Source organism: Miscanthus floridulus, chromosome 19 (genome assembly GCF_019320115.1).
Source record: "Miscanthus floridulus cultivar M001 chromosome 19, ASM1932011v1, whole genome shotgun sequence".
Classification (NCBI taxonomy): Eukaryota; Viridiplantae; Streptophyta; class Magnoliopsida; order Poales; family Poaceae; genus Miscanthus; species Miscanthus floridulus.
The window spans coordinates 62204177-62215173 of record NC_089598.1 but is presented as its reverse complement, the minus strand read 5'-3'; the positions used below and the strand labels follow the sequence as shown (position 1 = coordinate 62215173).

Genomic DNA, 10997 nt, shown 5'->3' with positions numbered 1-10997 from the left:
AAGTAGCTGGTGAGCCTCTACACACCCTTGACATTGTGTATGGGACCCATGTTGGAGATGGCTATGATCTTTTCGGGGTTGGCCTTGATGCCTCGCTCGGATATGATGTATCTGAGCAGCTTCCCCTTCGAAACCCTGAAAACACATTTTTCAGGATTCAACTTGATGTTGAACCTTCGGAGGTTCGCAAATGTCACGGCCAAGTTTGCGATCAGATCGCACGCTCGTGCTGTTTTGACCACTATGTCATCAACATAGACGACGATTGTTGGTTTCGGCCATTCGGCCTGATCAGGCTAATCAGGCGGGTCGATTTGGTTGGTGAAGCATTGCTGCATGCACCTTTGGTAGGTGGCGCCAGCGATCTTCAAGTTGAAAGGCATGGTTACATAGTAGTATGAACCATATGGGGTGATGAATGAGGTTGCGAGTTGATTGGACTCTTTCATCACGATCTGGTGATAGCCTGAGTAGGTGTCCAAAAAGGAGAGGATCTTGCAACCCATGGTGGAGTCAATTATCTGGTCTATGCGTGGCAAGGGAAATTGATCCTTTGGACACGCCTTGTTGAGTCCAGTATAGTCAACGCACATTCTCCACTTCCTGGTCTTTTTTCTAATAAGGACGAGATTGGCGAGCCAGTCGGAGTGGAAAACCTCTCTGATGAATCCGGATGCCAGGAGCTTGGCGATCTCTTCGCCTATGGCCCTATGCCTCTCATCGTCTAAACGACGCAGGTGTTGCTTGGTGGGCTTTGAGCCTAGGATAAGGCATAGTGTGTGTTCGGTGACCTCTTGTGGTATCCCTGGCATGTCAGAAGGCTGCCATGCGAAGACATCATGATTGTCGCATAGGAAGTCGACGAGCTCATATTCCTATTAGGCCGAGAGCTAGGTCCCGATTCGCACCGTCTTGGCTGGGTCGGTGGGGTTGACACCCACCGCCTTGGTTTCCTTGAGCGGGCAGAAGGCCATCGAGGAGGTTAGTTTGTTGCAGTCTGGGACTGCTAAGGTTGACGACTCCCTGAGCTGCAGGAGCTCGGACGAGTTGACAACCGCGGTGGCAAGCTCATAGTGCTCGCGGTCGCACACGAAGGCATGCAAGAAGGCGCTACTCATGGTGATGATGCCGTTGGGTGCCAGCATCTTTAGCTTGAGGTAGGTGTAGTTGGGGATTGCCATGAACCTTGCATAACATGGCCGCCCCAAGATGGCATGGTAGGACCCTAGAAAGTCCACCACTTCAAAGGTGAGGACCTCTGAGTGGAAGTTGGCTCGGCTACCGAACGTGACAGGCAGATCGATCTGTCCGAGCGGGTATGCCTGTGCTCCTAGGATTACCTCGTGGAAGGGATAGCCCACCAGGCAGAGCTCCGATCGGGGGATGCGCATGGCATCGAGGGTGTCGATGTATAGGATGTTGAGGCCGCTACCCTCGTCCATCAACACCTTGGTGAGACGCTTCTTGCGGACGATGGGGTCGATGACGAGCGGGTAGTGTCCTGGTCTTGCGACGTAGGAGGGATGGTCCCTCTAATCAAAGGTGATCAGGGATTTTTGACCAGCTGAGGAAGGAGGGGACGACCGTCTCAGTGGCGCATGCCTCCCTATAGCGTACCTTATGCTGGCGTTTAGCCCAGATGGAGTTGGACCCACCAAAGATCATGATGCTCTCTTCAAGTTTGGGGAAACCATCTCCGTCCTTGCCTGCCGCGCCTCCCTTCTTGGCTGCTGGCTCCTTGCCATCTCCCTCCTTTGTCCTGCCGGCCTATCGGAGGAAACATTTGAGGAGCTCGCACTCCTTGTAGAGGTGTTTGATGGGGTAGGCGTGGTTGGGGCATGGACCATCCATGAGTTTGTTGAAGTGGTCAGGCAGTCCCTATTGGGGCTTCTTGGCCACGTGATCGGCCGTGGTGACTAGTGCGGGGCTATCCGACCGGCATCGATCTTTTTTGTTTTTCTTGCCCCTCTGTGTGGAGGGGCCTTCGTCCGGGTCCATGCACTTGGCTTTGAGCTTGTCCCAGCCTTTGCCAAAACCACTCCAACCGCCTCCTCGCTAGAGGCATGGTTCGTGGCGACATCGAGCAGGTCGCGGGTGGTATGGGGTTTCAAGCTGCCAAGCTTGTGGATTAGGGACACGCAGTTTGTCCTAGAGAGGAACATGCTGATGATGTCCGCGTCGACGACATCAGGGAGGGAGTTGCATTGTTGGGAGAACATACGGATGTAATCCCATAGGGACTTGTTGGGCTCCTGTTGACAGCTCTTGAGGTCCTAGGAGTTTCCCGGGTGGACGTATGTCCCCTGGAAATTCCTGACAAAGACCCTCTTGAGGTCCATCCAGTCACGGATGCTGTCGTGTAGAAGGAATTCGAGCCATGCCCAAACATGTTCCCCCACACAAATGGGAAGGTATTGAATGATGAAATAGTCATCATCCACTCCTCCGGCCCAACAGGTGAGCCAGAAGTCTTTGAGCCAAATGCCTGGGTTGGTCTCCCTAGTGTATTTGGTGATGTTGGTGGGTGGCTGGAAACGCTGCGGGAATGGTGCTCTCTAGATACGTCGGCTGAAGGCCCGTGGCCCCGGGCCCTCAGGGCTAGGGCTCCGGTCGTCTAGTCGGCGACCGTGCCTAGGGCACGTTTCTCTGCTTCCCTCGATGGTTTGGCTGGGGTCCGTGTCGCCTGCTGCCGCATGGTGGACATCATTATCATGTCGAGCCCGACACCGGTTGATGATGATGCGAGCATCCTAGTGTGGATCGAGTCGCTTGTGTACCGGCGGTTGGTGTGGAGCAGGCGCCAGGTTGGACTAGGGCACGGCTACCACATGCCAAGTCGGGCCTGACGGCTGTGATGACAAGTGAATGGAGCGATGCATCTGGTGCTTCCTCATCCCCTAGTGGGGAGAGAGGGTGTGGATCGAAGTTGCGACGTGGAGCTTTCCGCCTATTGGATGGCGGTGGCTTCTACTAGAACCTAAAGGTTCGGTAGACTACCCGCTCCTAGGGTTTGGCCGGCTCGAGAACGCCGTGCAGAAGCATTGCCGCAGTGGTGATGTTCTGGCCAGCCTAGGCAAATTGAGGGTGATCGTTCCCCTCATTCATGATGTCATGTTGGACCTGATGGGTGCAACCCCGGGCGCTGCCCGCCATGCGCATGGGGCACCACGGGCTGTACTAATGGCACCGGCTGGTTCTGCCATCATTGTTGTAATTCCTCAGCGTTTGCTTGCATAGACACGAGGGCCCCCACACACAGGTATGGAGGGGTGTGAGTTTGCGCAGACTCTGCAACCATTGGTGGCTGTCCCGGAGCATCCGCCATAGCACACTCTCGGGACGGACGGTGGCAGGGCGCCACGTCACCGATGCTGGAACCGTCGCTTTCACCCTCACCATCTAGGAGTTCATGGGAAATGGCAGGAATGCAGCCTGCCATTCCCATGAACTTGGACGTGAGGGGGCATGGTGCCAGCATCCTTTGGAGCCCTTGAGCGTATGCGTCCATGGAGGACACGAAGCCATAGGGGAACTGATCATACGGTGTTTGTGGCGTGGGTGGTACATTCCCTTTGGGTGATTGGTGGGAGATAATAAATAAAGAGCGAGTAGTAGTACGCATAATACTTACAGTGGGGTTTGAGCAGAGAGTTTGCTTGGAATGAAGCACAGATGCCGTGCCATCAAAGTCGCGTGTCCCGGAGTCGATGGAGGATGTCTCCCCGATGGGTACCAGGTCGCGAGTCTCCTCGCGGAGGTGGAGTACGCCGAGTCGGCTGGCGACGAAGTCTAGGCTTCCAAAGAGGAAGGCCTAGGATGGCTTGAAGATGGGTGGAACCCACATCTCGGTGGGCGAGAGTGCGGGAACTCCAACGAGCTGAAGCGAATCGTATTGCCCGAGCCCATCATGGTGGGGGTGGCAGAAGAATGGGCCATCCGATGACCAAAAAAGTGTTGAACGTACAACGTCTTCCCCATAGACGGCGCCAACTGTCAGTGTAAAAAAGTGACCAACTAGTGAATATTTGTAGTTTTGCTGTACGTTGTGATCGGAGGTGGCCTAGCACTCAATGACACAGGATTTATACTAGTTTAGGCAACATGCCCTACGTCTAGTCAGGGTCGGTCGGTGACTTTATTCCTGAGCCCAGGTGTTTGAAGTTTGTTGTGGGGTTACAAACGAGAAGGAGAAAGATGGGGTGTACAAGAGGCTCGGCTAGCTCCAGTCGGAAGGACCAAGAGCGACAGGGGCTCTGCTATGAGCTTGAGGTCTGAACCTAGTGGTTTTGTGGTTGTGAGCTATTGAACTAATGAATCTAAAGGGACTGAGCTTGAATCGATCAGCCTCCTTTTGTTGGAGGAAGCACACCCCCTTTTATAGATGAAGGGGACGGCTTTACAAGTGAGAGGGAAAGGGTGCGTATGCTACCGAGCCTTGTTGTCCATGCTTACCAAGCCTTGTTGCCCATACCGGTGGGTACCAGATAATGGTGGCCGCCTACAATACTATTGATGTCGCTGTAGAATGTCTAATGCACACAGGAGGTCATGCTACCTTTTTAGGGATGGTGGACGTCGGTACCTGTAAAAACTATTTGATGCCTAGAGGCATGTGAGGAGTCTCGCTATGTTCACTCGGTACGGTAAATCCTGGTGCCCATACCGCTATCGATGTCCAGAGACACGCGGGGGGTCTTACCATATGGGAGTTTTAGTGGCCCCCTATAATACTATAGAGGGAGATGTTGGCGCCTACAATACTATTTGTGTTAGGGTGGCTGCAGAGTACTATTCCGTGTAGGGTATGGTCCCTGGTATAGTGGTTTTAACTTGTGAGCCTTGCCTTGCCTTTCTTTGCATGCCTTCTAGTTCCTACCAAACGGGCGTCCCTAGTCGGATGGCTCCAGTCATCTTTGAGTGCATCGGTTGGAGAAGAGCGGTGAGCAGGGTTCTTACGAGCCCCAGTCAGAGGGACTCAGGGTTGGAATCAGAAGTAGGGCTCATGGCAAGCCTTTCGATTGGAGAGTCCATTCGGAGACGGCTGGAGCCTGAATCGAGTGCTCTGGTAGGATAGGTGGGCCGAAGTAGCTAACGAGTGGGCGTTGCTCTTCTTGGGCCTGGCCTTCCAGATGGTTGCTGTAACAGAACCGACCAAACCATAAGAACATAAGTACAAAAACAATCACCGAAGCGATCAAATTCCTGTACTTAAGCTCCCATAATCCCGGTAGTCCAGAAATCACGAAGGATTTCAACCAACTCTCGACATACAAACCAAGATCATAGTGATTCAACACAACACATCATCCATTACAACATTTCACAAGTAGCATTCGGATTACATCCATCAGAGTTGAAATAGAATATTACAAACCAAGTTTGAGTGTGCGGAAGCAACATAGTTTGGTACAAACACCATAGTTTTCAATTACATTGCCAAGTCTGAGTCATGTCCCACAAAAGCATTATCAGGTACGAGAACTAGTAGAGACCGTGCCCAATGGTCTAGTCTTCATCCCTAGCTAGGAGAAGGAAGTACTTGCAGCAACCAAAGTAGAACTGGTCATCTGCAACAGGTGGGAGATAAACCCTGAGTACGAGAAGGTACTCAGCTAGACTTACCCATCAAAACTAGAAATAAAAGACACCAAGGATCATGCAAGGCTTTTTAGGTGGGCTAGCTCGACACAGTTGCATAAAAGAGCTTATGATTATAGTAACCAATTTAAACTTAGCATCAAGCTTATCATTATTTACCTATCCACTAGATTAGCACCTGTACTAGAGCACTCACTTATTAGGAGCAAATAATATTAACCATAGCAGGTATAATAAGGCTATCATCATCATATCCTCATTTCTGAACCATTAAGTTATTAAGTGTATCTACATTGGAGATAAGCCCGTCAAGTTCTCACTAACTGGGAGAGACGGCGACTCGAATCGAATTACAACTTAGCTGAGGGGGTATTCCTAACTCTCACCCTGGCATACTTAGTAAGGGTAGCCGTGGGTTACCTTTGGGACAACTCAGGAACCAAATTTGCGGGTTCGATCAGCGCCAGCGCTCTCAGGGATTACCCTTCTACCAGGACGATCAGGACTTTTAAATCACCTACCCTTGGACTCACGCCTACGGCTCCCTTCCAAGGCGTACTTTATACTTATCGACTCCCGGCCTGAGTTGAGCTACTCGGCTTTGCGGTCGGTCTCTAGACCCGGCCAACTAAGAGAGAGGCACGCATTCAACATGAATAGGAAAGGCTCCAAGAATCAGTCCTTAATCGACACAGACGGAGTCACTACAAATCGGCAAGCCTCCATCCGGTCTTCATTTCAAATTAAGACTGGTTCTTTTCCACGATAGCAATTATAGCCAACCGTGCCACATGTATATTCCTATATCTCGTAGGTGACAGGAAATCACCCGACTTCAACCGTGTTTAAGCAGGGCTAAGCACTACACGAGCCTGAGCTACATAGGATTCAGGGTAACAATATCTAGACAAGGGTTGGGTAACCAATGCAGCAATTGTTTGCATCCAACACATAAACTTAATGCAACAATATATATAGATATATAATAATGATAATGTAACTGCATTTCAGAAATTAGGAGGCTTAATATGCTCCGGGGCTTGTCTTTCACAAAGTTGCAAGGACGGTGATCCAGGCACTCAACGGTGACCTCGTCTGGCACTTCTCCTGAAGGCTGCTCCTCCTGAATCTCCGGTGTCGGCTGCTGCTGCTCGCTCGGTTCCTCGAATTCCAGCAGGGTCACTCCTTCCGTTACACCTATTGCATGCCGATGCAAAAGATAAATACCATGGATGCATAAGGAATGACATGATGCTCATGATGAATGAATCACAGTAAGTGTTTACCGAAAATATCACTAGACACTCGTTTACCGAGTAAGACTAGCCCTATTCAATCACTTTAAGCATGTATCTAACTTAACTTAAAGAACAAGATCAACTTACCTAACTTGCATAACCTAAGATAAAGATGCTCATCTTCGGTTAAAGGCCTAACACCTAGGAACATTACCACAACTTAGAAATAGTAACGGTATACATAATTTAACATTTAAAGTTTCATATGTATACAAGTATTCCCGTAATTAAATCACAACAAGAGTTATACAAATCCAAATGACTTGTATGAGGACATTCTGGAAAGCTTATGAAATGTTCTACAAATCAATGGTAAACAGCAAAGCCTGATTCTGATGTTAACCAACTCAATTTCCAGCAAACCTAGAATCTGTCCAAAATGACAGGGTTACTAACTTAATTATTTAATGATTGTGCAAAAGCATAACTTGATCAAACCAAGTTTACCAACTTGTTTTTCATACCTAAGAAACATCAGAAAGTATAGTGCCCACTTCTAAATAAATTATTTAATATCCTTTTCCAATTTATTTAGTTAATTAGGTGATTTAAGCAATATATAGTAAAACTATTCATAAAAATCTACAAAAATTACAGTAGCTATCTCATGCTGCACATAGACTACCATAAAAATTTCAAAGCCATTGGGCAAACATAACTTGCTGTATCCAAAAGAATAGATGACATGTCTAATTTGAGCATAATTAGGAAACCCTAATGAAAAGTGTCAAGCAACAGATTTCACATTTTTCCTAGCATCATTCTAGCATAAGAACCTTACTCACCAAATTTTACCTATACTGGATCTATAGAAAAATTATAAAAATTCACACAAGACCCACCCATTAATAAAAGGAATTTCTATAACTTAAAAACTACACATGCACTAGCTCTAAAATTTTAACTAGAGCTTCTACTAAGCAATAGCAGATTACTCACAAAATTTCATAATTTTTGGACCACAGAAACTCAAGATAAAATTCAAACAAGTTTGCATGTATCCAAAAACACATTTCAAAGTCCTATTTAATTCATCCAGAATTTCTAAAACATGTGCTCATATAATATTTTTGTTAAATACTAGACAATACTAGGAGCTCAACAAAATTAGAACCATAGCATTTGGATCTATATACTAAGAAATATAGATTTTTGAATATGTACATAAATCTGTGAAATAATAAAACAAAACAAAATAGGAAAATCCTACACAGCTACTGGGCCAGCCCGAAGAATCATGGCAGCCCGCGACTCACATGCTAGCGCGGCCCAACATGACGTGGCCCACGCTGGGCTCCCGCCTCAGCCACGACGGCTGACAAGAGGGGCCCGCACGTCAGCGAGGGAAATAGGGGAGAAGAACAGGGCAACGGCGAAGCTCAACGCCGGTGGCTTCTTCGGCGAACCCGTCGGTGCTATGGCGTTCACCACAACAGTGCACATCTAACGGTACCATCTATTGCAGGGATTACAGCAGCTAGAGGGTGTAGCGATGGACATGGCGGCACACGGCCGTTGCTTGGCCAGCTCTGGTGAAGCGACGGCATCTCGACCCTAATGGTCGGCTCTCTGAGCATCAGGAACACATGCAGAAGCTAGCGCAAAGGAGAGAAGGGGCAGCAACAGTGCAAGGACAGCTGGCCGCATGGAGCGCCAATCTCTGGTGAGGTCCCGCCATGGCTGCGGTGGGGGAAAACGGTGAATACGCCATTACCGAGGCACGATCGACTCGACGGTGAGGTGGAGATGGTAAAGGGGATCACGGCAAAGCTCTAGATGAACGGAGCAACATGTTTTTGCAACGGCGTGGAAGCTAGCCGAAGGCGAAGGTGCGGCCGACAATGGCGAACGGCTGTGGCTCTATTGCTGTGCACGGTGGGAGGCGAGAAATGAGAAAAAGAGAGCGGCGAGTGCGTCGGCAGGCGCGGGGTGGCTTCAAGACACGGCTGCGACGCCAGAATGCGCACGGCGCGTGGCCAGCGCGGTCAGCCGGCCGTCGACGCGTGGTACACACGTGTCCGGCGTTTTCTAAAAACGGTGGTACTGTAGCTTTGATTCAGTCGACTTGAACCGCCTGACAGCGAGTATTCGACGATGATTTGCTCCTAATCCATGATGAGTTAGTGGAGGAATTGAACATCAAAGTTGTAGACCTACCTTCCCTCTACAAATTCTTTTCAATGACCAACACCTAAAACGCCGTGGATCCGAAGTTACATGAAGCCAAAGTGGGCTCGATGCAACTGAAATGTACCATGACTTAGAATATTTTTCTAAGTGTGAAATCAGCATGGCATTCTGACTTGTGGGCCATGTTTGAGCATGTTCCACACATTTTCATGAGTTGGTCATAAAACAACTTTTGTTCCTTGTAAAATTTACTACAACTTTGCTTTAGGATGCTCAGACATGCATAGAATCTAAGTTGCACTTTTTAAACAGTCAAACAGTGGCACTCTAGGGTTCATTTCAAGTCAAACCTCCAATCAAAGGCAATTTTGTCATTTTGACCTACATGAACAATGTCCAAACAATTACTCTAAGTGTAGTTAAGGTGTATTAGACCATGATCAACCACCTTACACAATTGTTATACCATTTCAATTGATCACATGTGATGAAACAATCAAAACAAGCAATTTACCCAATGTTGCAATGAAATGTTTCACATGTTTCATGACTTTGTGATTATTTTATACTTGGCACATTACTACCATATTGCCATGTTTCAAGGTATGAGAGATTCATGTTGCATTCACATGTTGCACTACTACCACTCTAAGCAATCAAGCATGAAACACATATAATTTAAAATGTTGCATATGTATGTTTCAATGATAATGGCATGATGACATGGATAATGCACATGTTTATGAAATGACATGCAATTTATTGGAAGCCTAAACACCTAGGGTGTTATAGCCCTCCCCCCCCTTAGAAAAATCTCATCCTGAGATTTGGAAAGCGTACCATTTAGTATAGAAATTTGGATGATTTTCCTTTAAATAATCTTCCCGCTCCCAGGTTGCATCCCGTTCACTATGATTACTCCAAACTACCTTGTATAATTTAACTACTCATGTACGAGTCACTCTTTCTTGAGTATCCAGGACTTGCACGGGCTTTTCTTCATAAGAAAGATCAGATTTCAAGTTGACTTTCCTTGTTGCTATTCTTTCCTCAGGAATACGAAGACACTTCTTCAGCTGGGACACATGGAATACCGGAAATATAGCTCCCATCTCACGTGGTAGATTGAGCTTATATGCTACTCTTCCACTTTTCTCAATAATGCGGTAGGGTCCAACATATCGAGGCTCAAGCTTCCTTTTAATTCCAAAACGCTTGACTCCTTTCATAGGGGATACCTTCAAATAAACATGATCACCTACTTCAAACTCAATAGGTTTTCTTCTTTTGTCAGCATAGCTCTTTTGCCTAGCCTGTGCGGCAGTCATATTCTTCTGTATAGTTCAGACTTGCTCTTCGGCTTCTTTTACAAAATCAATACCATAGAATCTTCTTTCTCCGGGTTCCACCCAGTTCAAAGGAGTTCTACACTTGCGGCCATAAAGAGCTTCAAAAGGAGCCATTTTGATACTTTCTTGATAACTGTTGTTATAAGAGAATTCAGCGAGAGGTAACCAATCTTCCCAAGAGCCTTTGCAAGAGATAAGACAAGCTCTAAGCATGTCTTCAAGAATTTGATTAACATGCTTAGTCTGTCCTGATGTTTGCGGATGATAGGCGGAACTGAGGATTAGATGAGTGCCAAGATTCTGATGTAAGCACTCCCAAAAGCGAGCCGTGAACTGAGGTCCTCTATCAGAAACAATGGATTTGGGTACACCATGGAGACGTACCACTTGTTGAAAATAAATCTTAGCATAATTGTGAGGGTGATAGGTAGACTTGACCGGAATAAAGTGAGCAGATTTAGTTAGACGATCTACGATAACCCAGATGGAATCACAACCCTTTTTGGTAGTGGGTAATCCAACAATAAAATCCATGCTAATTTCTTCCCACTTCCAGCCAGGAATAGAGAGTGGCTGCAATAGTCCGGGCCTTATGTGAATAGCCTTGACTCTGCAACAGTTA

At 47.5% G+C, this 10997-nt stretch overlaps 1 protein-coding gene across 1 annotated transcript; it reads right to left on the bottom strand.

Annotated features, from left to right (window-relative positions):
* Positions 1 to 890: 890 nt before the first annotated feature.
* On the bottom strand, positions 891 to 1665 carry LOC136526105 (uncharacterized). The gene is made up of 2 exons (XM_066518874.1): positions 1618 to 1665; positions 891 to 1532 (listed from the first exon to the last, which is right to left on the bottom strand). The coding sequence occupies exons 1-2, from the start codon at positions 1663 to 1665 to the stop codon at positions 891 to 893; spliced, it is 690 nt and encodes a 229-aa protein (XP_066374971.1).
* Between the last annotated feature and the right edge of the window lie 9332 nt (positions 1666 to 10997).